The sequence below is a fragment of the Symphalangus syndactylus genome, chromosome 16, assembly GCF_028878055.3.
Source record: "Symphalangus syndactylus isolate Jambi chromosome 16, NHGRI_mSymSyn1-v2.1_pri, whole genome shotgun sequence".
NCBI classification, from domain to species: Eukaryota; Metazoa; Chordata; class Mammalia; order Primates; family Hylobatidae; genus Symphalangus; species Symphalangus syndactylus.
The window spans coordinates 70879728-70907716 of NC_072438.2; the positions used below are offsets into that span (position 1 = coordinate 70879728).

The following is a 27989-nucleotide window of genomic DNA, read 5'->3' on the forward strand; positions in this document are numbered from 1 at the left end:
TTCATTTCCAGTACTCAGATATTGAATGAGTAAAATCATTTTATTGGCTCTCTTTTAATAAACTCCTTCAAATGCACATTGTTTAAAAATTGACTAGGTCAAAAATAGTTACGCCTGCAGGTTGACCTATTCGGACTCTGCCAAACTCCTCCAAGTTCAATATAAATTGACGTTTTCAGAGTACAAAGTCAATTTTATGGAAACGCTGCTCCTCCTTTTCCATGGATCCAATCTGGGCAATTTTTTCATTAAAATTCTTCTTCTGCCTGTTTGCTGCGGGACTGTTTGAGCTGCTGCAGCCGCTCGATAGTTTCAGAAATGGTGCGTTCCCCGTGGACCTTATTGTCTCTTGTGCGGATATTAACAGTGCCACTGATTTTCTCTTTTTCACCAACAACTAAAACGAACACACAAAGCTTTGTCAGACTTAATCTAAAGATATGGAAGGATTCACACTGAACATCTGGAAAGAAATGATCCTAGGACCCAAAACCTACCCCATAGCTTCTGATACATTAAAAGGTACAAGTGACCATGTATTGATATTTAAAAGAAACTCTTTGCAATATCTAAAACTACTGTGCTTATGGAGTCAATCTAGCCAACTTAACAACCAAATAATAAAACCCTAAACATCATGAATACCTTTTTTCAAGTAATCCCACATAAGGAATTATCTTGAGAAAGTAATCAAACAGATGTGTTTAAAAACAATGCATCTTCATTCTTGTTATAATAGCAAAATATTTTCTCACAAACATCCATGATTATTTAAGTGAAAAAAAAACCAGTATGTATGCATGAGCCTATTTTTATAGTTATTATATATTAAAATATATAATAGAAAAAAATCAGGACTGGAAGAACTGAATAAATTCTTGATAACAATTCACTTAAGCCTGTCCCAAGGTTTCAGTAGATTTTCCTGATGTCTGGCAAATTTTCTTTGGTAAGTTTCCATTCTTACCTAAAATGAAGTTATACTGTGCTAACTGTGCATTTCGAATCTTTTTATTCAATGTACAGCCTGGATCCAGATCAATGTCTGCCATGAATTTGGCATCGTGGAATTGTTGTCGTACCTATTGTAACAGAGATACAGAATTTGTCAGATCTAAAATCAGAACTATATTTTGATCTTACATGATTTTACTGAACACAGGGATCAGGACTTCTTGGATGAACTTCCAGGAATTTAAAGCTGGCAAAACCGTCTTAGATAATATTATTCACTGCCATTTTTTCCCCCCTCAAAAAGGCTAGCTCCTCTTTATTACCTCAGGTCATGTGTATTAAGTAAACAATGTTTTCAGTATTCTTCTTTTCCAAAAAAGCAATACACTAGATTACATTTTATTAATTTTACATTAACTAGGTTAAACTTCCCATTAACCTAACATATTAACACGACAAAAAGACCTAAATGAACAATTTTATTTCACTATCATTTCATATGAACCTCAGATTACAGATGTGAAAAATATCACAAAATCAACACCTGAAAGAAATGATCTTCAACTGAATAAATCTTAACTTCTGAGTATCAGAAAGTTTTTTTTTTTTAAATCAGGTTATCATAGGCATTAGTCCCTTAACTTTAAAATAGAATAATATTTAATAGTCTAAAAGTAATTTAGATTAGAACAAATTAACAATGAGTATAAAAAATGTTTCTGTTCAGCCTGCTATGAGAGTTGGGCATTTTACATTCAAATCACCCCACACTTGGCAGAAAACTGTTTCTTTACAGTGGCCATTAACCCAAAGCAAGAACAGGAAAGTTGGAGGAAGCTGATGTTCCTTCCTCATCTCTGCCATAGAGACAGTACCCTTGGGCTTTCACGCAAAGCCATGTGAGCAGTGACTGCCTATCCTCTTTTTGTAGATGCAGAAGTTACACTGTCTACTAGCAGAATCACCGCCACAATTCCACCCAGACCACTTAGAAGGGTCAGAGTTTCTGGAAATCCTGGTCAGAAAGCAGAATGAATTTTTCCAGGAAAACATCTTAAGTACAGCTGAAGGTGAAACACTAACTATCATACTCTACTTATCACCAGTAAAACCAGCATTCTCTGGTTGACCTAGGTGACAAAATATTTCTTTCAATTTTTGATTGAAAAAGATTCTAAATGATCTACAACACATTCATTTCTCAAATGCGAGCTATGTGTAAACCAAGGGTTATTTATGTATGTCAAATGTTTATTTCTATAAGGTATACTTTTTGAAACAATCTAAGTGACTTCGCCTATACTGTGCACAAGTCTTAGCATTTTAACTAGATTTTTAAGCCACAGTGATCACAAACCAATTAACCTGTTGACATTTTATTACATCCATTTCAGAAGGGTTGTTACAGAATTTTAGAATGCCAAGATAGGTCTACATCTTCAACTTATAACTACTTTAAAGAATAAGGCATCAGTTTCTTTATTTTTCTCAACATGGGTCCTGTGTGTGCACATGAGATGGGCAATTCTGCAGTTGGGGAAGTGGCCTGATAATTACAGGGTGTTTAACATGTCCGCTCTACAGTTATTAGGTATCAGGAGTACTATTCTATCTTCTCTTCCCACAAACGAAAAGCTTACCACCACATAATCTGGAATACCACCTACCCCCGCAGGGAAATGGGGAAGTCAGTGCTGTCTCCAGTTGAGAACTCAGTTAACCAATACAGAACTTTTTCCTGCTGTGTGAGCTTTCACATACAAATAAGACAAAGTGCACTCAACCACGGAACATAACTTTGATTCTCATCATCTGTAACTAAAACTACTGAGTGCAGTAATAGGAATAGTCTGAATGGTTTATCTATTAGATGGTTTAGTGTTCACTTCATTTTTATTTATTTATTTATTTATTTATTTATTTATTTATTTATTTATTTATTTTTTTGAGATGGAGTCTTGCTCTTTCACCCAGGCTGGAGTGCAGTGGCATGATCTCGGCTCACTGCAAGCTCCGCCTCCTGGGTTCATGCCATTCTCCTGCCTCAGCCTCCCAAGTAGCTGGGACTACAGGGGCCCGCCACTGTGCCCGGCTAATTTTTTGTATTTTTTAATAGAGACGGGGTTTCACCGTGGTCTCGATCTCCTGACCTCGTGATCCACCCGCCTTGGCCTCCCAAAGTGCTGGGATTACAGGCGTAAGCCACCACGCCTGGCCCACTTCATCTTTTTTTTAAGAGATGGGGTCTCACTATGTTGCTCAGGCTGGAATGCAATGGCTACTCACAAGCACAATCATCACACCCTGAACCCTCAAAGATCCTCCTGCCTCAAGCTCCTAAGTAGCTGGGACGACAGGTATGCATCTCCACGCTCAAGTTCATTTATTTCTCAAGGGTAATTAAGACCTGAGTGTGGTTTATTCTGATGGTCTGAAGACATGATGGTTTTGATGTTATAGTATTGTTCACTGATCAACTTTTAATAATTTGAAATTCCTTAGTATGGAATTTTCACTATGGCAGAACAATGCTTTAAAGTGAAGTTATGAATGGCTATACATTTGTTGGTAAGTTAGTTTTTTTGGTAGAGAGGCAAGACATTGGTCTGCTATACTATTAACCTGAAAAAATTTCAACTACCTGAAGAAATTTACATTAAAATGAAGCAAAATTACTCATTAAGTCAAAGAGCAGCCTAAACTGTATTTTGAACTGGAATTTACCTATCATACTGAAGTACCTGATATTTGCTAATCTGGTTTTTTAAAATACTAAATACTAAAATATACAAGTGTAACTGGGTATGGCGGCTCCTGCCTGTAGTCACTGCTACTTGGGAGGCCAAGGTGGGAGGACTGCATGAGCCCAGGAGTTTGAGGTTACAGTGAGCCATGACTGTACCACTGCACTCCAGCTGGGGCAAGAGAAAGATCCCATCTCTTAAAACAAATACAATAAAATATACAAGTGTACATAAAACACTATCCAAATATGTCTTCTGATTATGGAATCATGTAGAAAAGCATTAAAGAAGTAATATAATCTATTCAGGCTTAACAAAGATTAAAAATAGTAGCATTTCTCTATATCACAACAGCTCAATTCACCAAGAATACAGGGCTTACGTGATTTGAAAAGCGTAACAACAGATATTAAATTGAAAGAAAATTCATATCTAAAGCTTACCTTTTGGGCATATTCATCACAGGTTGGTCCCACTGGAACTACCATTACCTGGCGAGGGGACAGCCAAAAGGGCCTTTGGATGAGAATAAAAATACTCAATGTAGATGTGGGCAAATTCACTAAACAGGGACAGCATATTTCTTAGTCTACTCTTCAGTATCTTTTCCTGGAACATGTAAGGACTACTTTTAAAACTTGGCTTAAAAAAAACTCCAAAATGAAAAAACCTATCCAATAAAGATTAAGGTGAGGAGATGCAGAAGAAAACTAACCCTACATAAGGAAAGCCTGTAACTACAATTTGTCTTGCTAAGTAGAGAGCAAAGCAAATTGAGGATAGGACTAGGCCTCACACTTTAATACATCACAAAACACTGTGTATTGGCTGTGAGAGGGGTAACAAATGATTTAATACCTGCATGTAGTGATTAATTGTTCAAGAGTATTTTATTACTTATTCTTCATGGGGACACAGTGCCCTCAGTTTACTCAAAATCCATTTTGTACCATTCAGCAAATTGTAATTGATAATAGCTGGTTATGGCACTTGGTAAAAATCAGAGTTTTCACTACTTATTAAAAAATAAGCCCATCCAATTCTCCATTTGAAGCAATTCAAGTGTCAAATGCTTCTGATGCTGCAAACATCAGGCTAATGATTTTCTCCATCATTCCTCTATTTTCAGTTGTTCTGTTATATCAGGCAAAAGGCTAAAATGGGCACTAAATTCTACCCTAATCATGGACTTTTCCCCACCTAAAACAGGTTTAGCAGAGCAATTAGCTGAGGACTCCCTTAATTCTTGAAATACCTTGCAGAGAATGTGTCTCACATTTTATCTGACTTTGAGAAATCTAAAGAGATTATATCATTGATCAGTATGAGACACTGTCCTAATTTCTGAAGTAACCAAGTTCAAATAAAACTGAAATGACAGTAATGTGTAAGATTAAACCAATGTACATCATTTTACAAAAGTTTTAAATCAGTATGATTAATATGGCAGGCTCTACACATGGGTGCTTTTATTACCCTGTGCTGCTTTCAAATGCATTGTGGGTCCAGAAAAAACTGCTTAAGAAATAAAATGAAAGTTATGTGGCCATGTATCTTGCCAACAAAAACTTACTTAACCTCACAGAAATGAATCACAAAATGTTGATCAGTTTGGCATCTGTTTTAAAAAATGCTTGGCTTTTAAAAGATGTCAAAATACCTGCTTGTTATGATTAGCAAGGCTGAACAAAGAAAGCCATAAGCCTTCTCATTTATCTACGTAAAACCAGCAAAGCCATCTAAATCCCAAAACAAAGTTACTAGAAAAGTATCCAAAACAGTAAGTATACTTCTTACAGAATACTAATTCCTAATTAGAAAGTATTACACAACATTCAAACAAATCCAGTTCTGGAATTAAAGTAATTACTATTAGCAATTGTTCTTAATGTTAAAAAGTTTGTGTTTAGATTGTGATTCCTTATTTTTTAGTGAATACTTGTTGTTAGTTAGAAGCAACCGAGTGGAATCATTCTCCTTTTCCATCTGATAATTAAATCGAAAATCAGACATTTCTTGTAGCCAATTTATACTAATCAGAAAAAAAGAAAAAGACAGTGACAAAAATTACCATTTGCCCCCATAGTTTTCTGTGAGGATAGCAATCATTCTTTCCACTGATCCCAAGATGGCTCGATGAACAATCACTGGCCTTTTCTTATCATCACCATCATGGCTATAAAGAAAAAAAATTTGTTTTGTCTTTTTTTTTTTTTTTGAGACGGAGTCTCACTCTGTCGCCCAGGCTGGAGTGCAGTGGTGCAATCTCGGCTCACTGCAAGCTCGACCTCCCGGGTTCACGCCATTCTCCTGCCTCAGCCTCTCCGAGTAGCTGGGACTACAGGCGCCTGCCACCACGCCCGGCTAATTTTTTATATTTTTAGTAGAGATGGGGTTTCACCGTGGTCTTTTTTTTTTTTTTTTTTTTTGAGATGGAGTCTCGCTCTGTCGCCCAGGCTGAAGTGCAGTGGCGCAATCTCGGCTCACTGCAAGCTCGACCTCCCGGGTTCACACCATTCTCCTGCCTCAGCCTCTCCGAGTAGCTGGGACTACAGGCGCCCGCCACCACGCCCGGCTAATTTTTTATATTTTTAGTAGAGACGGGGTTTCACCGTGGTCTTTTTTTTTTTTTTTTTTTTTGAGACGGAGTCTCGCTCTGTCACCCAGGCTGAAGTGCAGTGGCGCAATCTCGGCTCACTGCAAGCTCCGCCTCCCGGGTTCACGCTATTCTCCTGCCTCAGCCTCTCCAAGTAGCTGGGACTACAGACGCCCGCCACCACGCCCGGCTAATTTTTTTGTATTTTTAGTAGAGATAGGGTTTCACCGTGGTCTCGATCTCCTGACCTCGTGATCCGCCCGCCTCGGCCTCCCAAAGTGCTGGGATTACAAGCGTGAGCCACCGCGCCCGGCCTTCCACCGTGGTCTTGATCTCCTGACCTCGTGATCCGCCCGCCTCAGCCTCCCAAAGTGCTGGGATTACAAGCATGAGCCACCGCGCCCGGCTTTGTTTTGTCTTATTATATATATTTTCTCTTATATATCCCTAGAGAATATTCAGAGCAGACACCAGGAACTCACCTTACATAAGTAAGATTAAATCTGATGGGCAACTGAAAATCCAGCTGGATGGTTGCACACTGGTGGTACCGCCCAATCGCATCTTTAATCTGTATGTCAATCTAAGAAGCAAAGACTGGGTTATTATAAAATGCCAGTGATACTAAAGTGGAGCTCAATAGTTGGATTAGGGCTGATTTTTTTTTTCCAACTTCTTTTGAAGTTGTATCTTCTTCATCCACAAGTGAAAATCATATTACCCAAATGTACTTTAGTGCTCACCTTTGGGCCATAGAAAGCTCCGTCTCCAGAGTTTAACTCCCACTTTTCACCAAATTCATTCAGACTATTTTCAAGTTGCTAAGGATAAAGCAAAATGATTTTTATTTTTTTCATCGCAATTTCCCTTCTTCCAGCCTAATTTGAGACTTAAAAATACAGTAATTACTTTCATAAATCAATATTTTCTGCTTTAGAATTTTGTCCAACTGAACATATGCTCACACCAACCCCTTTTTAAAGCTTATAGCTTGATAACTGAAAAAAGCCATTAAAACATTCAACCATTTCAAAAATACACAATCATAAAGAAAAAAAACTAGCTTACCCAAACCTAGGAACCATCTCCAATTTCCTTTTGCTTTTATCCATTTAAAGAGGCTTGGCTTTCTTACATCTCAGAACAAGCCAATTTCAAACAGTATTCAAAAGCATGCTGAAAAACACCACTTACTTTCTCAGCTTGATCCCATACTTCGATATCTCCAAGGAATTTTTCCGGGCGAGTAGAAAGGTTTAGTTTAAAAGAAAATCCAAATATGCTATATACTGTACGTAGAAAATCCAAACAACCTTTTATTTCATCTTCAATCTTCAAATTAAAAAACAAAAAAAGAAACAGTAGTTATTTTCCTTGACTTTCTTGACACTTCTTTCTAAGTATTTTATTCCCCAGGGTCTTATACCTGCTCCATGGCACAGAATATGTGAGCATCATCCTGTTGGAATCTTCGTACCCGGGTGAGTCCTGTGAGTGCTCCAGACAGCTCGTTCCTATGAAGTACCCCAAAATCAGCTAGCCGCAGAGGCAGTTCTCGCCAGGACCTTGGCCGATGATCAAACATAAGGCTGAAGTGAAAAAGAAAAGTCCACGGATACTTAAGAATAAACTGCTTCTGTAATGCTATATTTAATTACATGAAAGGTTGTCAAAAAGCCACTGATTCTAGCTGTCCATCCAAGCAACATTTCTCAAATTCTGGGCTTCATACAGCAGTAAAAGCACTTGCATGAATAAAATAGCAAATAAGTTATAATTCAATGAACCACAGTGAAGAATTAAAAAACGTATTCCAACAACTGAAGAATCTGGGAAAATTAAGAATGAACTTGGTTGGTCCCTTGGCCTATAATATAGCTTCTTCACAAAGATTCTACTCTCACCTCCTCTGCCCTCCAGGCCTGGCTAGTAGGAGCTGCGGACACTGAGCTACCTGTATCCATAGCTCTCCTGTGTCTTCCCTTAAGCTGTTCTTCACCCAACTTTCAAAGATAGAAAGCAGAGTGGCCTCATGACAAGGAATATTTTCCAAGAATGCTGAGTCATTAGCAGGTTTTGACAGAACAGGTTTCTTTAAAACAACAACACACTAGGTAATTTGTTATACCCCCATATTCCATCTTCCTGTTTTATATTCTGCCTTGGTCATTGCTATGATCCCAGTACCATTACTGAATGCCCACAGATCTGGAGATCTGGCTGGGCATAGTGGCTCATGCCTATAATCTCAGTGCTTTGGCAAGCCAAGGTGGAAGGACAGCTCGAGGCCAGGAGTTTGAGACCAGGCTAAGCAACATGGCAAGACCTCATCCCTACAGAAATAAAATTTAAAAAATTAGCTGGGCATGGTGGCGTATGCCTGCAGTCCCAGCTGCAGTGAGCTATGATCGCACACCTGCACTCCAGTTGGAAGACCTCTTAAAAAAAAAAAGATCTGGGGATCTAATCAGGCACAGAAGATATAATACAACAATGATGTTGCATTTATATGTTCTTCTGATCACATAATTTGTTTTTAATGAAAATATTGTTAAAGGAGGGAAGAACCCAGGATGAATTGTAGCATGTGAAAATCTTCAGTAGAAATTCAAAGCTGCCAAATACCAGTGTCCTGGGCAGTTCATGGGTTTCAGAGCAAACAGCTCCTTCTCCACCTCAAAGGAGAACATGTTATCGCTGTAGTGCTGCCAGTGGCCTGAGGTCATCCAGAGTCGGCTGTTGAAGATGTTTGGGGTGACCACCTCCTGGAATCCTCTTTTCCTATATTCACTCTGATAGAAAATGAACAGAAACATGTGTAGGCAAATAAATGCTCATACTTCAAATGCTCATACTTCAAAAACTTAAAGAGCAATTTTATACTCTCTCATGAAAAAGATGGACACATGCCATGTTTCAGAAATCCCACTTCTAATTATATACCGAAGAGAAAACTCCTGGCACATGTACATAAGGAAGCTTATAAAAGCGATGCTACTGCAGCATGGCTGATAATAAGGGACAATTATACATCAGCACCCATCAATACAGGGATGAGTGCATTATGGTAGTTATATAACAAAACAATATGTAGCAAGTGAAAATAAACTGGATTTGTATGTCTCTAAAAATAAATCACAAGGCAGTCTGATACACAATGAGGCTTCCTATATGTAACACATAAATACATAAATAATTTAAGGGTACAAATACATGGGCTAGATGTAAATCACATGGACAAAAAGAATCCATGCCAACTTCAAAACAGTAGCTTCTTCTAGAAAACTGGTATATGATATACCAGTATATGGATATATATATATATCAGTATATGGAGGTATATGGATCAAAACTGGGTCCTAAAGACAGGCTTTTTAAACAATTAACTTTTTTTTTAATATCGTGAATGAAAAAATCTCAAGCAAATATAGCTCAATGTGAATATTTGTTAAATTTGGGTAGTAAGTACAAGATATTGGATATACTATTCTCTATAAACTTACACTTATAACATTTCATAATCTACAAAGAAAAAAGGCAATGTAAAAACCGTTTTTTCAAAGAAAATACAAATGAATGATCAAAATCAAAGAGGGCACAGAGCTCCTATGTCAAGGACCACAGGTCCCCCTTCAAGCTCACCAGTTTCTATGTGTATATGGGCAAAATCAACTACTAGGGATGATTTATGGGGCCACAGACTTCTACTTTTACTTATCGTCTTATATATTTCTTCTCAAATACAGATTATCTTTCCTTTTAGTAGACCTTATTTAATAAAATGATCATATATCCTAAATCTAAAGAAGAAAGCAATAAATATGACTTACCCTAATGAATTCAATAAGTGCATTATAAATGTAGGCTCCTTTTGGCAGAAAAAAGCAACTTCCAGGGCTGAGTTCATGAAAGAAATATAGTTCTTGGTCCTGGGTAAAAGAAAAGCAAAAGTATGTATACGTGTGTGTATATATACATAAATTTCAGTGTTCTTGAGCTCAGAATATGGTCATGATGTCCCGTATTTCAATCAGTGCCAATCCTGAATCAAAGAAACCATGTCAGTGTTTCTGGTGGTATAGAATTGCAGCTGATTTACAATTTGGCAGACGTGTAACACATGCCCTGCCTGTTATATTCCTCAATCCAGTCAAGTTTCCCCAACAGTGGCAGGGAGTAAGGGTCCCTTCAGTTCTTTAACTATCCACTGCAGTACCTCTCACGGTTCTTAAATTCCTTAACGCTCCAAGATCTGGATCTTTTTTCATTTATTAATGTATTTATTTTCTTAATAGGAGTATCAGGAAGGAGACTGGGAAAAAGACACTGATAATGAAATAGATGATGGTAAAGTTGGCTGACTTTGGGTCATGGTGAAAGAAACACACCCTCCTACCTCCTTGCCAACATCCCCCTCCCCAAATGCCCAAAAGCCCTCAGGGAAGGGCCCATCAATCATTGCTGGCTGCCCCATGGCTGGAATGTCAGGTAGTCAGGGGTGCAAGGCAGTGGCTGCTACCTCCAGCTCAAGCTTCATAACCTAACAGCCAAGGACCCTGGCACAGAGTGCCTATTTTAGGGGGGAATGTTTTATCTAGCCTAACTTCCAGTTTAGAGGACATTCAGCAGTAACAGAGACAATGGGTAGAGGAAATGACAGCATAGGATCCATGTGCGACATGCTGCTAAACCTTGGGCAACAAGTAGGTTAATCTTTGTGGGACTCTGTTTTCACATTTTAAATGAGTCAGTGAAACTAGATGGTTTCCATAGTTCTCCCAGCTCTATGAGAAGCTGTTATACTTCTTTCACAGAAAACCGTAGATCATCAGTGTTTGCTCTCAACAAAAGTAGTTCAAATGCATTTTTGTGCGGTACTGAGCATACTCCAGGCAGATAATGTGGACAATCAGTAAGTGCTTATAGTTCATACAGGACACAGCACCAGTTACTAAAAAGCTACAACATCTCTTCAAAACAAAATTCCTAGTACTTCATGCAGCTAAATTTCAAACTTCAAATGAAGTTGAAGAAAACTCAGTCTAGATACATCACTGTTCTTGAACATACCCTGCCAATTTTCCTATGATCTCGGTTTTTAGCTTCCTCTTGGAACTTCTCCCACTCTTTCAACATTTTAGGATCTGGGAATGAAATGCCATAAACTCTCTGGAGAGTCTCCATATCTGCTTTGCCTTCCCAGTAGGTGGAGGAATTCTGAAAACAAGGATTAACCATGAAACAACATTCAAATTTGTAAACATCTCACTTATTTTAACTCCCAATTGCTTTGAGGCCTTGTTACAGTAGTTACTCATTCTGCAGCACAAAGTGGGCTGTTTATTCTATCCTCGAAAATGCCCCTCCCTCAATCCACAGGTGGGTGCAGTGGCTCATGCCTGTAATCCCAGCACTCTGTGAAGCCGAGGCAGGAGGATCGCTCGAGCCCGGGAGTTCGAGACCAGCCTGGGAAACACAGGGAGACCCCGTTCTTTATTTAAAAAAGGAAAATTGCCCAGGCATGGTGGTGTGCGCTTATGGTCGCAGCTACTCAGGAGGCTAAGGCAGGAGGACCACTTGAGCCTGGAGTGCAGTGGCACGATCTCCGCTCACTGCAACCTCATTTCCCAGGCTCAAGTGGTCCTCCACTCTGTCTTTTTGGGGCAACACAGCGAGACCCATTCTACACCCCAACACCCCCAAAACTGCCCACCCCTCAATACTCAACCACAATTCCACAAACATTACTTTGCCTGCAAAGGCATTTCTCACAAAATTAGCAAAAATAGAAATGAGCCAATAAAAAAAATCTTGAAATGACTCAATTATTCTCTTGATTTAAACTGCATTTTAAAAACCTCCATAAAATGTTTGTGAACTAGTATAAAACTGGGTTCTGTTAAAAACAACAACTTGGGAAATTATTAATTTAGACATATAAAGGGCAAAAGCACATACTCCTAGTGAGTCTCAAAGCTTTTATAGAGCCAGGATGGCCCATGCTGTATGATTTTGTAAAACCTCCATCCCCTGTGCTTGCTCTGGCAATGACAGCAAGTCAGTCACCCCTTGAGGGATTTCAATTATAAAATCTTCATGGCATACAGCTCCCAGTTAATAGCATGAGAAAATACCATCCTTTCATGTGCAACAGAAAATGGTAAAGAGAAATCAGTGAAAGTTTAAAACACACATCTAATCACAGACACATTCACATAGTCTTTAAAGTTACATTACTTACTTTGTGTATTTTTAAAGCCTTAATTTTGCCCGTGTGTCTAACATGAGGACCCCGGCAGAGATCTATCAAAGGGCCACACCTAAAGATAAAATGAAAGGAATTTTAACAAAGACAAAATGACATACATACCAGATACATTTAATGACATCTAATATTCTCACCTATAGACTGTGGTAGTTGGAGTATTCACCTTTTCATTCAATATCCGACATTTGAACTTGTTGTACTGAAAACAGGAAAAATTATTCTTTTAAAAAATTGTCCTTTAATTTTTACTTCTAAGTACTATAACTAAAATGTAGCACTGTATGAATATAAATGTTGATATTTCATATTTTAAAAACATGTTGAAGGAATGGTTTGCTAGGAAAAAAATGAAATTAAAAAAATAATAAAAACACTTAATTTTTGCTAAAGAACCAAATAGGCTTCAGCTTTAGTACATGGAACCCTAGTGGTGTCACTTCAACTAACATGAATAAATGATATTAACAGTGGGGGCCACACACTATGGTTCAATTTACCTTAAACATTGCCAGTAAAGTTTCTTTCTTAACTTCCAGTCTTTCAAAAGCTTGTTTTTCTTTAATGATTTTCTTACATAAAGCCTCCAGAGAAGAGAAATCATTGCTAGACACACCCCTGAAGGAGAAGAAAGTATAATCTTTTCATTCCATTCGAATCACACCATGGCTTCGAAAAATGTTTATTTGGAATACTTCAAGGGTTTTAATATTAAAAAATTAGACTATTGCATTATATCTTAGAATTCTAAACAAAACACTGTTCATAAGTAATTTTTACGTTTTATATTTTCAGTGGCTTCTACCTTGGTCATCCATGGAGACCTTTCTCACTAGTGACTCCTTCCCACAACTCTATCACCAGGTTTTAAAGGAGACGGGAGGACCAGTCTCCCTGAATTTGCCAAAACACCTTAGGACTGTACCTCCATCAATCTAGAACAGAGGTCTCATTAAATCCTCTATTACTTCAAGTAAACTGCAACACTTCAAATACTGATAATGGGCATACCTGATGAAGAAGCAGGGAGATCTATATCATTCCTCCCTTACTGAGAACTCTAAAAATAACTTATAGACCCATAGTCATTGACTTCAGTTTTCTTCATCTAGTTGATGGCTTACCCTTCTTCGAGGTACATGTCATAATAGAATCCGTTTTCTATTGGCGGACCGTAGCATAAACATCCACCATAGACCCTTTCCATGGCTTCGCCCATTATGTGAGCACTAGAGTGCCAATACACCTGAAAATTTAAAGAAAAATGGCATGGTCTGAATCTTGGCATACAAGTTGTCAACTAAAGTGGTTGTTTGAAAGAGACAGATGATAACATTTATTATAAGTAAACCCAATATATAAAATCCTAAATTTCTAAATCTATAAACTACTATTTCTATCCATAGCCAAAGTAATTCAAAAGGCTTCCAATTACTAAAGTGTATTTTTATTTTGGAATTCATCTGATTTAACTGTTTTCAAACAAATTAAACTAAATTTGGCATCACTACTTAAATGGCATAGATTTTGTTCTCTGAAAACACCTGCTACTCACAATGTGACTATCTCATTGATTGCAATGGCCCAGGTTCTTTTGAGTCAATGTGCCCACAGCACCATGTCTCAGACACTGTGATCTGGCCTTCAGCTGGCTGTGGAACATCACTTAGAAATTACATGTTGTTACTGGCCCAAAACAAAGGTGGTACAACCCGACCACACAACACAATGACAAAACACAAGGACAAACATCTATACACTGAAATCAAATGGCAGTACTTGGTTTTAAAGTAATCACTGGGATGAGTCAGAATATACCCAAAGCAATGTTTTCAAGATTTAGTATTAAGGTACCAAAGTGACATTAAAAAATTCTCATAAGAAACTTGAGGGCTCCAAAATACATTTGAAAACTACTAATCCACATACATAAGTGAACAATCACCACTAAAACAAAATACTTTGTTTCCCCTTATATGATACACGGCCATGGAGAATTAAAAAGAAAATCTTGTCATCAAATGTAGGTTGACTTTTATAGTGTTATCCAGCAGATTTGCATCTTAAGAGGAGAAAAAAATACAGAAATTTTCCAATAAATGGAGTGCTTTGAAGTAAAGTTCAAATTTATTTGTCAAATGTATGTATCTTGCTAAAGTGTTCATAGTTTAGAGGCCAGGCGCAGTGGCTCACACCTATAATCCCAGCACTTTGGGAGGCCAAGGTGGGCAGATCACTTGAGGTCAGGAGTTCGAGACCAGCTGGCCAACATGGTGAAACCCCATCTCTACTAAAAATACAAAACTTAGCCAAGCGTGGTAGGGCACTCCTGTAATCCCAGCTACTTGGGAGGCTGAGGCAGGGGAATCACTTGAACCTGGGAGGTGGAGGTTGCAGTGAGCCGAGAGTGCACCACCGCACTCCAGTCTGGGCGACAGAGCAAGACTCCATTATTTAAAAAAAAAAAATTAAAATAAAATAGTGTTCACAGTTTAGAAAACAATTTTTACTTGCTTAATCAATGTTTAATAAAATTCCCAAAACATTTTCCCTATTGAAGTGTCTAGTAATGAAAAGACTTATTCAACTTTACCTCTTTATTTTGTAAGTCAAGCACTTTTATTATTTTCCTAAATGAAGGACAAAATGAAGATTTCAAATATGACAATGAGACAACAATAAATGTTAGCCACCCAATCGCAGCAGGACTGAGCTGGAAAATACTGCAAATGTGAATCTGCATCCTAAAATTCAATGAATACTAAATCAGCAACTTACTGCCTGAGCTTCCTCATCCTCAAACTTGAGAAGCTCCAAGGTGCTATCTTCTTCCAGAGGGCGGTCCAGGTCCCACACAACATTATTTACTTTAGCAATAACAGTGTTGTCGGCCAGGCCTTGACTTAAAAAAAAAAAAAAGTCCACACATATATAAGAACACAAGAATCTAATTTGAAAACAGGAAAATAAACACTATTTTTATTATATATTGATTTTTTTATATTGATGTATCTCTATTTTTCTGAAATGTAATGATAAAAACAACAAATTCCAAAAATGTACCTAAGAATGTAACTGGAAGATCCTGAAAATGCAGAGCATTATCATTTGACATTGAATGCCTCTTGTTTAAGCAGATATGGCAACTCTGATAAATAAGCACAATCAATTTCCAATGGTTTGAATAATCTTAATTTCTCCAACAAATAAGGTGTTTTTTTAAAAAAATATTTTAGAGACAGGGTCTTGCTATGTTGCCCAGGCTGGCCTCCTGGCCTGAAGCAATCCTCCAATATCAGCCTCTAGAGTAGCTGGGACAACTGGCACAAGTCACCACACCCAGCTTTCTCTTAATACACCCACCTTTCTCTTTCTACAATGCTAAGCTATTTAGACTCCAAAGGAGAAAAAAACACAAGCCCTACTAAATAACTTCTCTGTTCCTCTTCCTGCTTAAAATGTACACCAGATCCTTTCTTTGACCGACAATGCTAACCTCAGAATAAATTCTGCAAATGCCTATGATAATATTTATAACAAATATAAAGGTAAAATGAAAGACTAATAAAACTTTTCATAATGTGAGTAAAAATATTACACACCCAATATACAATATCAAACATAAAGTATCATCAAGTGATGAAATATCAGAGCACACAGAGTGTAAAAGCCACAGGAGTTCTGAGGAGGGAAAGCAGCACAGGTCAGAGTCATCTGGAAAAGCTTTGAGGATTAAGCACTCACAGGAAGAAAAGGGGAGCCCATGGCATTCCAGATGAAGGAATGGCCACAGACGCAAGCAGAGATGCAAGTGAAGAAAGGTTTATGCAGGAAGCTGTGTGACTAGAGCAGAGTTGAGTAAGGTGAGCCAGATTATACATCTAAATGCATAGCTAGAGAAATAACAGTCTAGAACAGCCTGGGCATCTCAACGAAGGTAGGCAACATTCTACACTGTGAAGAAAATGTACACACCCTTTACACTGTAAATCTCAAAGAAACCTACCACTAGAAGGCTTTAAGCTAGCCAGGCTTGCTGTGTTGGTGGTTCTCTATGTGTAAGGGTTTACAACCAAATGTATACAACTTCTCCTATGAAAGGATCAAGAGAGAAGAACCAAACAGAAAGTAAACAACAAACTCCTTTCTATTTTCAATGCTCCTACTAACTTTACCATAGGTTATAGACAATGTTTTCTTTCCTCCTGAGATCAGATGGAGTCAATAAAATAAATACATGCATTTCACAAAACATAACATGAATTTGGCAGGGAGAAATGTATTTCACCATATTGGTGTAAAATAGTTTTCAGAAGATTAAAGAACTGGTAAGAAGGTTAATCATATTCTCTATATTCTTTGGAAAGAACATGACTTTTATCTTACAATCCAAATGGAGCCCCAAGATTCTAAGAATAGAGTTACTCTGAAAATGTAGATTACACATGGGCCACACTGGATCATTTCAATTTTTCAAAGAAGGGTAAAAACATCTGTAAGATTTGTAACAAAACGGCCAGGCACAGTGGCTCACGCCTGTAATCCCAGCACTTTGGGAGGCCGAGGCAGGCGGATCATGAGGTCAGGAGATGAAGACCATCCTGGCTAACACGGTGAAACCTCGTCTCTACTAAAAATACAAAAATTAGCCAGGCGTGGTGGCGGGCGCCTGTAGTCCCAGCTACTCACGAGGCTGAGGCAGGAGAATGGCGTGAATCCAGGAAGCGGAGCTTGCATTCAGTGGAGATCATGCCACTGCACTCCAGCCTGGGCGACAGAGCGAGACTCGGTCTCAAAAAAAAAAAAAAAAAAAAAAAAAATTTATAACAAAACTTCAAAGAAAAACCTTTTGACACAAATGGAACATGTCTTTTTTGTCCTTCCCTTTCATATTCACCATTAATTATGTGAATCTTTAAATAGCCTGTTATCAATGTTATAATTTTTCACAGAACAAAAAGTTATTCTGGCCTTCTGTAAAAATTTCATACAGTATTCTCAGTGCAGATCAGTGACTTAACTCCAGAGCTAAAGTCCATCAGTGTTTCATGTAATTCAATCTTTTATTTTTTTTCCCCGGAGACGGACTCTCGCTATATCACTGAGGCTGGAGTGCAGTGGCTCAATCTTGGCTCACTGCAACCTCCACCTCCCGAGTTCAAGCTATCCTCCCACCTCAGCCTCCAAGTAGTTGGGACTACGGGTGTGTGCCACCACACCTGGCTAATTTTTGTATTTTTGGTAGAGACAGGGTTTCACCATGTTGGCTGGGCTGGTCTTGAACTCCCGACCTCAGGTGATCTGCCTGCCTCGGCCTCTCAAAGTGCTGGGATTACAGCTGTGAGTCAACGCACCCAGCTATGTAATTCAACTTAGAATTTTATAGATCTTGAAGAATATTTTTCTACTGAAGACTTGATAAATTACAATGTAATCTAGATCAGCATTGTAGAAGGTAGAGGAAAAAGTTCCCAGACTAACAGAAACCTACATTTAATGACACAGCTACAATCTCATTGTGTGACAACAGAGGAATCTCTTAATCAACCTGACCTTCAAAATTATCTCTAAAATGAAAGGTTGAACTGATACTTAAAGGTCTATCCAGTTCTCTATGCTCTCACATAGAAACTTGCATGGTATTACAACTTTTTACTTCCTTTGGAGTACAGTAGAAGTACTTGTAGGTAGAAGCACTGAATGAATGGAAACACTCTATTCACATTGTAAAAAGTACTAACCAATGTCTGTGGTACAGTAGAGGCTCATGGCTCATAGGCCTAACCAAGGATTCAACTGCAAGGATTATACTGCTTCTACTAATTGTATAATAGGCTTACCAAGAATCAGCCACGTTGGTTCCCCAAACTGTTTTTGTGCTTGTTCTTTCACATGTTTGGTTCAACAATACAAAATTGATAATCAACCACATGACAATTCATATGGTGATTTCAAATCGTTCAATTCAATACATAACAATTATAAATAAACTTAAAAATATATAATTATAAAATAATACGAGGGAATTATGGTTTCTATGAAAACAAAGTTGAATATTTGAGAAGGCTTGATAAATCCAAGTCACACACACAAAAATACTGTCAAGTTAGGTGTGACTCTACAACCACATGAAAACCTGCAAGGATTCTGCACTCAGACTACTTCTCAAATGTGTTAAGATAATGTAAGAACTCTAATTAGCACTCGCTATCCCCCAAAGCCTTGCCATACATATATATATTCACTGTTTTATATATGTATATAAAGTTATTGAATACATATATATTCACATATTTTAAGTTGAAGTGTTTAAGACCAAGATTAGCAAGCTTTTTCTGTAAAAGGCCACACAAATATTTTACACTTTGCAGGCCAAACATGGTCTCTGTTGCATATTCTTCTTAGTTGTTTTATGTTTTCCAACTATTTAAAAATTTAAGAATCATTTTTGGCCGGGTGTGGTGGGTCACGCCTGTAATCCTAGCACTTTGGGAGGCCGAGGCGGGCGGATCACGAGGTCAGGAGATCCAGACCATCCTGGCTAGCACAGTGAAACCCCGTCTCTACTAAAAATACAAAAAATTAGCCGGGCATGGTGGCAGGCGCCTGTAGTCCCAGCTACTTGGGAGGCTAAGGCAGGAGAACGGCGTGAACCCGGGAGGTAGAGCTTGCAGTGAGCCAAGATTGCGCCACTGCACTCTAGCCTGGGTGACAGAGCAAGACTCTGTCTCAAAAAAAAAAAAAAATCATTTTTATTTTTGGCTTTCAGGACGTACACAAACCGATTATGACTCGAGTTTCCCAATACCTAGTTTAAGATATATATATATATACATATATATATATGTTTTACCAACTATTATTTTGATAAACTGACCAATTATTGATCCCAATCATATCAGATTAAGAAAGCCTCTCCCCTATTACAAAATATGCATCTAATTCTCAGTTAATTGAAATAACTTTTTCCCACCCCAATAAAAGTTTTAAGACTAGGAATAGTCTTTCATTGAATTTATAAAAATAGTACCTTTTTTTCATGTGTCATGATATGTTTCTTAACCTTTCCATGTGAGATTATCTAGCTTCATTTTTAACTTCAAAACCAAGACATTTAAGTCAAAATAGGTAAACACTGTCTACTTGGTTTTGTAACATTTACAATCATAGTAAGACTAAAAATATACAATGCCTCAAAAGATAATAAGACCAAAGTAAACTCTTTCAGAAATTAACTTTGAATTTTGACTACAAAGCTCTGTATCATTTTGATTTTTAAAAAACCTCAAGTAGGCCAAATTAAACAGATTAAAAACACTGAACGGTAACATAAAAATATTATAAGAATAAAACATGGCAAGATAATAAAGGAAGTTTAGTTAGACCACAAACTATGGAAGGTCAAGATGGGTGTAGCTTATACCTAATTCCACAGGCAATTAGATATGGTGTAGTTTTCCAAGATTCCGCATCAACCTGTTTACCATCAGGCAAAGTGACTTTAATTGGCTTGCTATCTTTTTCTGCCTTTTCTGCCAGAATGGAATCGTGTTCTGCTTTTAGTATATTATACATCTCAAGACGTGTGTAAATATATTCAGGCCAAGGATTCAACTGCAAGACAACAAATCAGGAAATAAATAATCAGTAAATATTGCTTTCCTATTTAGAAATCGGAAAGAAATAATAAAAATACAGAAACCCACGACTATTGATTCAATTTGGTAAATAAACACTGCCAAAATCACCTGGCGTTACCTCAATCTGGTTCTAAATGAAGGTAAAAGAAGGAATTAAATGTCCTATTCTTATGCTGAATCGACAATTACCATTTTGCTATTATTTACAGCAAGTGGTCTTTTCTCTTTTAAGATGTCTTCTTAAGATCTTTTCTAACTAAATTATTTTACACATAGAGCTATAAACAATACTGGAAATAAAAACAATAAACTGGCTTTTCCATTTTGTTTCTATCATGTCCAGGAGATGGTCTGTGCAGCTGGTCAGCCTATATGTCCACTCAAAACCAATCACAAATTTGACTTAAGGTCTCCCCTTCAAGGAAGTATTTACTGAATTCAAAGATGCCATGATCACCTTGGAGTATGTAATTAGCAAATATATAAAACAACACACTACTACTTTCTATAGTAGATAAAATTAACAAAAATATTCTATATAAAACACCCACTTAGGTTTCTAGAGGTTTGGCAAAGAAAGAAAAAGAGACAGCAATCAGAGAGCTGACTTCCTCTACTGTCAGACTCTATAATCCATGGAACATTTCAAAAAGGCAGTGAATCTGTGGTAACAAAACAGTCAAACTAACATCTACAGCATTCATCATCTTTAAATTACATGAACATTAACACTTCATACAAAAGTGAAGAGGAAATTGCTTAATTTTGCCATGACTTTCTATCTTCAAATGAATTTCAATCTATCAGATATAAAATGACTTACTGCAATACAGATTTTAACATTTATTCAATGTTGATAATGCTACCAAAACATCTCCATACATATCAACATACACAATTTGAAAGCAGTACAAGTGAATATCTAATCCTTAAGAAACTGACTGGGGCAGGGCATGGTGGTTCATTCCTGTAATCCCAGCACTTAGGGAGGCCAAGGCAGATGGATCACTTGAGGCCAGGAATTCGAGACCACCCTGGCCAACATGGTGAAATCCTATCTCTACTAAAAATACAAAAACTAGCCAGGTGTGGTGGTGCACACCTGTAGTCCCAGCTACTTGTGGGGCTGAGGCATAAGAATTGCTTGAACCTGGGAGGTGGAGGTTGCAGTGAGCCAAGATTGGGCCACTGCACTCCAACCTGGGCAACAGAGTGAGACCTTGTCTCAAACAAAATGAAACAAAACAAAACTGACTGGAGATAATAGAAAATAATATCAAATGAAAAAGATTCATTGTCTGCCCAGTAATTCCTTCCCTCCCTCCTTCTTTCCATTCTTTAACCACAGGGTTTCACTATGTTGCCTAGGCTGGCTGGAGCACAGTGACTATTCACAGGCACAATCACAGCGCATTTCGGCCCCAAACTCCTGGGCTCTAGTGATCCTCCCACTCAGTCTCAAGTGGTTGGCTCCCACCACCATATCAGGCCCTAATATCTTTGTAATTCCCACCCACAGCGGTCCCTCCCTTTCTTTGGTCATTCAGTTGCTCTTTGAGAGCTTTTCATCAAATTATCACAACGGTTCATAACCTTCAATGGTGAAGAACCCAGGAATTAACTAAAAGCTCAGAGCCTGTCATTCTACAACCGTAATCTGAACCCCTCAGACTAATGCACAGTACCTGGTTCCATCCACTCTAAAGCATCATTACAATCCTACCCACCTGCACTACCCTCTGTGTCTTAACTGCAGTTTATCATCATAGCCACTTGCAATGTCCCAATTAGAATTTCTTGTCAAAATTTCTTCAACATTCATTCAGCAGATACCCTCTGTGTTAAGCTCTGTGATTGCAGAGATGAATAAAACCTGCGTGTTGCCTTTGGAGGGGAAGGCCAAGGTCTTGGACAGTTCACTGTACACTCTTTTTTCCAGACCAATCGTTAAACATAAATAATCACATGTCCCACTTAAAATTCTCTGTTCAGAAGAGTCTTCTAATTATACTCTTTGTCTTATTTCCAGGTCATTTCTCAAGCTGTGATGGAACAGCATGTATGTTTGTATTGAAAGCATAAAAAAGAAATTAGGGAACATATGCATTTTTCCATTGGCTTGCAAATTTTAAAATTCACAATCAACAATTTTCTTCACAATTACAGTGGGGTATAATGGTCGGGAGACTGATCAACTGATCAGCTGTAAGAGAAACGGTTAGGTGGGCTTCTAAGCAACACTACACTTGATCACCTACAAACTTACCCTAAAGTAAATGATGGCACTATAAATTTAGCAATTGCAGCATTTGTAAAAGTGGCTCTTAAAAGCCAGCTTATTGTGCTACTTCTAAAAGGGCTGTTCCTTTGTGTTTCTTCCTTCTGGTAGCTTTCTAAAGAGTCTCCAATAAAACAGCTGTAATGACTAAAGCAAAAAGTGAAGCACAGTTCACAGCATAAAAATAAAGTAGAAAGACAAGCTTAACTGCCTCTAAAAGCAAAATACTCAGGAACCAGGTTGATTTAGGGCTGGCTTTTGATATGCCAGTTCGTTTCAGTGTGAGCCTGGGGAAGTGAAAGCATTTTCTGCAGACTTGAGAGGCCTTAAGGGGATCTGTTGTGGCTTAGAAGCCAACCCTAGGGCAGGTCCAGATGGTAAGGGCAAGGAGGGGGTCAAAAAACTGGCTTGCTTTGGTTTTCGTTGTATTCAGTGTAAGCCCAAACACCAAGTCTCTACTCCCTAACATCTCATTTAATGAAATGATCAGAGAGCTAGCATCGCATCTGGCAAATGAATAATTACCAGTCTCCTCTTTGATTTTTGTTCTCTGATTTTTATATTCAACCCCACAATCAGATCATCTTATACAATCATATGCCAGTTGCTTCCTTTTACAGTAACAAACAACTGAAAGTCTTTTTTCCCCTCTCAGATAGATTACCCTTTCCTAATTCTTCTTCCTGATTTTTCCAACCAGTATCATCTTACAACACCATGTAAACCATTAGAACCCTTGCACATTCGGAAAGTCTCAGAAAGTTCCCTGTGATTTGCCAACCTTTGATAACAGAGCCCTGTGTGACGATAACTTTTACCTCAGCTCGACCTCCATCTCCAGATCCTTCTTTGTTCTTCTTTTTGCCTCCTTCCTTTCGCTTCTCTTCACCAGCACCAACCTAAATAAGCAAAAAACGTTTTATATTTTAATCTAATGTGACATCTCCACCCTGTGATGCCCCAGGAAAAGCGTTGAGAATGTTATTTTAGTATTTGTTATTTAATTTTTAAAAAATGGAAATCTGATATTGAAAGACTGAACAATTTCATCACTGGCAAAGACAGGTTAACAACTTGCAATAAAGACGAGTCTTTAAAAAGTAGGAAGGAGTTACTAACAATGTTTAACTCCTCAAATTTCATTTATTTTATTTTAACTATTCCTGTGACTCTCGCTTCAGGTTTACTTGGACCACATACCAAACATATGGCCACAAGGAAGCATGCAGTTCATTCAGTAAGCATATTTCCAGGAAAAACAAAAAAAAAAACTGATTGCAAAGTGTGCCCATGAATTCCACCAGTGCTACCAAAAGCCATGGAAGAAGCAAACATAAGGCCCAATCCCTACCATGTGTAAACCTAGTCTCTCCAGGGAAAGTCAGGCATACATGTGTGAGAAACTCCCAGAGGAGAAAAGAACACAATAGTAGCGCTATGATTAGATGTCAAATAAGCTAGGACTAGCATCTACGAACTTTAAAGGATGGAATGCATTTCAACAGGTGGATTCTGAGAATAGACGCAATGTGTCCTATGTGTACACATAAGCTTGTTGTCAGAAATGCTAAAATTTAAAGAGAGAAAAAATGACTAAACCAGGCTGATTAATGAAGGATTGTTTTATAAAGTAATACAAGGTAAGACAGACTAAGGCTCACAGAAGCAAGAACTAAAAGTTACCATAAGGAATACAGACTTCAATTAGAAGCAAGTCAAGTCGCGGTGGCTCACGCTTGTAATCCCAGCACTTTGGGAGGCCGAGGCGGGCGGATCACGAGGTCAGGAGATCGAGACCATGGTGAAACCCTGTCTCTACTAAAAATACAAAAAAATTAGCCGGGCGTGGTGGCGGGCGCCTGTAGTCCCAGCTACTAGGGAGGCTGAGGCAGGAGAATGGCGTGAACCCAGGAGGCGGAGCTTGCAGTGAGCCGAGATTGCGCCACTGCACTCCAGCCTGGGTGACAGAGCAAGACTCCGACTCAAAAAAAAAAAAAAAAAAAAAAAGTCAAGTCATAGAAAGTTTTAAAGTAATAAATCCTGTGCCAGGAATGTAAACCGGGGATTTTAATTAGTTTGCATGTTTGTAACCTTTAGTTTTTTTAAGTTTTAAGATACAATTCACATACCATACAAGTTACCCATGTAAAGTATACAATTCAATGGTTTTTAGGTATTCACTGTTGTGCAACTATCACTACCATCAATTTTAGAGTATTTTCATCACCCTCAAAAAGAAACCTTGTAACCATTAGCAGTTCACTCCCTGTTGCCTTCATCTCCAGACCCTGGCAACCATTAATCTAGTTTCTGTTTCTATAGATTTGCCTATTCTGGGAATTTCATATAAATAGAATCACACATCATGTGGTCTTTTGTGACAGGCTTCTTTTAGTTAGCATAATAATTTCAAGATCATCAGGTTGTAACATGTATCAATACTTGTCATTGTACCTTTTTATTATCAAATAATATTCTATTGTTTACTTATCCATTTATCAGTTGATGGACATTTTGGCCATTGTCTTTTAAATCCTATAAAATGTGTTACTTGTATAATTTAAAAAAAAAACTAATTTTAAAATATGACTCCTAATTTCACGCTGAGCTAAAATCCCCCCTACTCCAGGAGTCTGGATTTAATAAACTTTAAAGGTTCATTTAGATTCAACAGATCCTTTGTCATACTGTAGAAGTGATGTAACTGATCAAGTATACTGGGTAAAAAGAAAAATTGCGGCCGGGCGCTGTGGCTTACGCCTGTAATCCCAGCACTTTGGGAGGCCGAGGCGGGCGGATCATGAGGTCAGGAGATCGAGACCATCCTGGCTAACACGGTGAAACCCCGTCTCTACTAAAAAATACAAAAAAAATTAGCCGGGCATGGTGGGCGCCTGTAGTCCCAGCCACTAGGGAGGCTGAGGCAGGAGAATGGCTGGAACCCGGGAGGCGGAGCTTGCAGTGAGCAGCGATCGCGCGACTGCACTCCAGCCTGGGAGACAGAGACTCCGTTTCAACAACAACAACAACAACAAATAAATAAATTGCAGGTCTGTGCAGGTTTAAAATAGAAAGATAATAAAATAAGTTTTATATTTCTAATAGGATTATTTTGGTTTTGACCATTTGCCAAATGAACAGGGGTAGTGAGAGAGAGTGAGAGAGAATCACCACAAAGGTTTTCTGGTTCTAAATATGGCTCCATTTTACAAACAAGAACATTGGCTCAAAGAAGTAACTTGCCCATTTTTATCATTAAGTAATAGAGCTGGGACATTACAACAGGTCTCTCTGGAACCCTGAGGCCTATGATCTCTTTTCTACAACACTGGAAAAAGAGTAGGCAACTGTTCTCTATTTCCCTGAGTATATATGTTATGTACATCTACATACAAGTAATCTAAAATCTCAACCCAAAAGTTGGGAAACAGAACTGGATTGTGAAGAGAAGCTACAGAATTACCTTTCTCAGGAATCTGTTCCTGACTCACTCAGAACAGCTAATACTAATAACAGGAGTTATTAGTATTGGCTATAGGATACTGGGTTTGAGGAAGGAAAAAAAAGGGGATACTGGGTTTGAGCAAGTTACTGTTCCTATGCCTGCTTTCTCATCTGTATAATGGAGATAATAACAGAACCCAGTTCACAGCGTTATTAAGAAGACTGAGTGAGGCCAGGCGCGGTGGCTCACGCCTGTAATCCCAGAACTTTGAGAGGCCGAGGCGGGCGGATCACGAGGTCAGGAGATCAAGACCATCCTGGCTAACATGGTGAAACCCCGTCTCTACTAAAAATACAAAAAATTAGCCGGGCCTGGTGGCTGAGGCAGGAGAATGGCATGAACCCGGGACGCGGAGCTTGCAGTGAGCCGAGATCAGCCACTGCACTCCAGCCTGGGTGACAGAGCGAGACTCCGTCTCAAAAAAAAGAAGACTGAATGAGTTAATTCATGGAATGCATTAATACAGTGCCAAACCCGTACTTAGTACTCAAAATAAATATTAACTATAGTATAATTATTACAGGAAGGAAAAATTACATATTTGTTAACCATACATATCACATCCAATTAAGAATAGCACAGGAGAATATTTATGGACATGGAAAGTTGTTGACCACATTCTATTAAGCAAAAAAAAAGTTACAAAACAGTAAAAATATCATTTTATGTGAAAAAAAAATCTATGTATAGTCACCATTTATCATCTAGAATTAAATTTACATAGTTTAGAATGTGACCGTATGCAGTTTCTCCATTCAATCTCGAGTGGACAATCAAGAAACAATTTTGGCTTTTAAGTGACTTGTCCTGTCACAGACTTGGGATAGAGGCTCCCTTAGCTGAAGACGTCACCACTTGTCACTTGGACTATTACAACAACTTTCTGCATGTGGCCTCACCTTCTACCCCAATGCCAGCGTGACTTTTACAAATACAATCTTCCCGCTTAAGATCCTTCATGTATAGAATACCAGTTTCAAACATCCCTGTTGCCTAAGATCCTTCTGATTGCTGTTCCTTTAACCTTTCTGGCATCTCTTGCGAACAACCCGAAAGACAATTCACCTGCGTGCCCCTTTTCACTGCCTTCCCTACTTTTACGTGGGAAGCCCCGTCCTGCCTGTTTACCTGGTGAAATCATTCTTCCAAACTAAATTCTAAAGTGCCCTCCTAAACTTCCTCTTCTGTAATACCACACGGTTTATCACAAAGCACTAGGGCTGTTTTCCTGTCTCTTACACATCAGCCTGTGAGGCCCTCAAAGTCGGGGAACTGGGCCCTATTCATCTTCCCACCTGCACCGCCCAGCTCAGTGCCGGGCAAAATATATACTTAACCACCCAAACTTGGACAAGTTGGGTCAGATCTCAGGGACTCGGTTTTCCTTTCCTTAAAATGGGGCTCTTTACCCTCGCAGGATCTTAGGAGATTGATTACATAAGGCTCTGCAATGTGTTGCCCGCTTACAGTAAGCCATAAACGCAAGTTTAGAAGCCCCAAGCCTAAGATTCTGATTCTGTCTCCGGGTCTAACTACTGTAGATGTGAGGCTCTGAACAAGTCGCTCACTCAAGGCCTGTTGCTTCGTCTGTAAAGAGAATGGACCCAGAGATGAACTGCAAGGCCCCACCCTAATTTATGAATGGACGGTTCCCAAAGGGGGCTCCGACTTTCCAGGAGTCCCACCGTCCCCCACTCCTCCGACCCACGCGGTCAAGGCCGCTTCCTGCTTCCTGCCCCCGCTCCCGCCGCGCGCGTAGCATCTGCACCCACGAGAGTCCCAGGCTGGTCTCTGGGTCCCACCAGGTCTGCTCACCGGCTTCTCCTCGCCTCCCATCTTTCCTGAAGGACTACTGGCCTTCTCCTCAAACATTGGCGAACGACGAAGCGATGAGAGAACCCGAAACCCACGGCCTAGAGGAGCAAAGACACGGGTGGGAGGTGGGCTAGTGCCCGGGACTTCGCCTCCACCGGACCAGCTGATGCAATCGAAAGGCGCCCTAATCCC

At 38.8% G+C, this 27989-nt stretch overlaps 1 protein-coding gene across 5 annotated transcripts; it reads right to left on the reverse strand.

Moving 5' to 3' along the window:
- Positions 1–21: 21 nt before the first annotated feature.
- On the reverse strand, positions 22–27989 carry TARS1 (threonyl-tRNA synthetase 1). Of its 5 annotated transcripts, none has more exons than XM_063619902.1 (20): positions 27798–27976; positions 23296–23376; positions 19983–20173; positions 17249–17350; positions 15338–15461; positions 13684–13805; positions 13060–13177; positions 12697–12761; positions 12536–12614; positions 11365–11511; positions 10125–10223; positions 8920–9086; positions 7721–7883; positions 7489–7626; positions 7038–7115; positions 6777–6877; positions 5770–5874; positions 4142–4214; positions 968–1082; positions 22–397 (listed from the first exon to the last, which is right to left on the reverse strand). In XM_063619902.1, exons 1-20 carry the CDS (start codon positions 27852–27854, stop codon positions 249–251), a joined length of 2274 nt encoding a protein of 757 aa, XP_063475972.1. In that variant the 5' UTR covers positions 27855–27976; the 3' UTR covers positions 22–248. The 5 variants fall into 5 exon arrangements, with proteins under 5 accessions (XP_063475972.1, XP_055101418.1, XP_055101419.1 ...); XM_055245443.2 differs by lacking the exon at positions 17249–17350 and adding an exon at positions 16304–16402 and having other exon boundaries at positions 27798–27930; XM_055245444.2 differs by lacking the exon at positions 17249–17350 and having other exon boundaries at positions 27798–27989.

Coding starts and splice junctions, on each gene's coding strand:
- TARS1 (XM_063619902.1), bottom strand. CDS start 27,854: ATGTTTGAGGAGAAGGCCAGTAGTCCTTCAGGAAAGATGGGAGGCGAG. Junction 7,627..7,720: donor TATTCTGTGCCATGGAGCAG/GTATAAGACCCT, acceptor TTTAATTTGAAG/ATTGAAGATGAAATAAAAGG. Junction 1,083..4,141: donor GTGATGAATATGCCCAAAAG/GTAAGCTTTAGA, acceptor CTGTTACAATAG/GTACGACAACAATTCCACGA.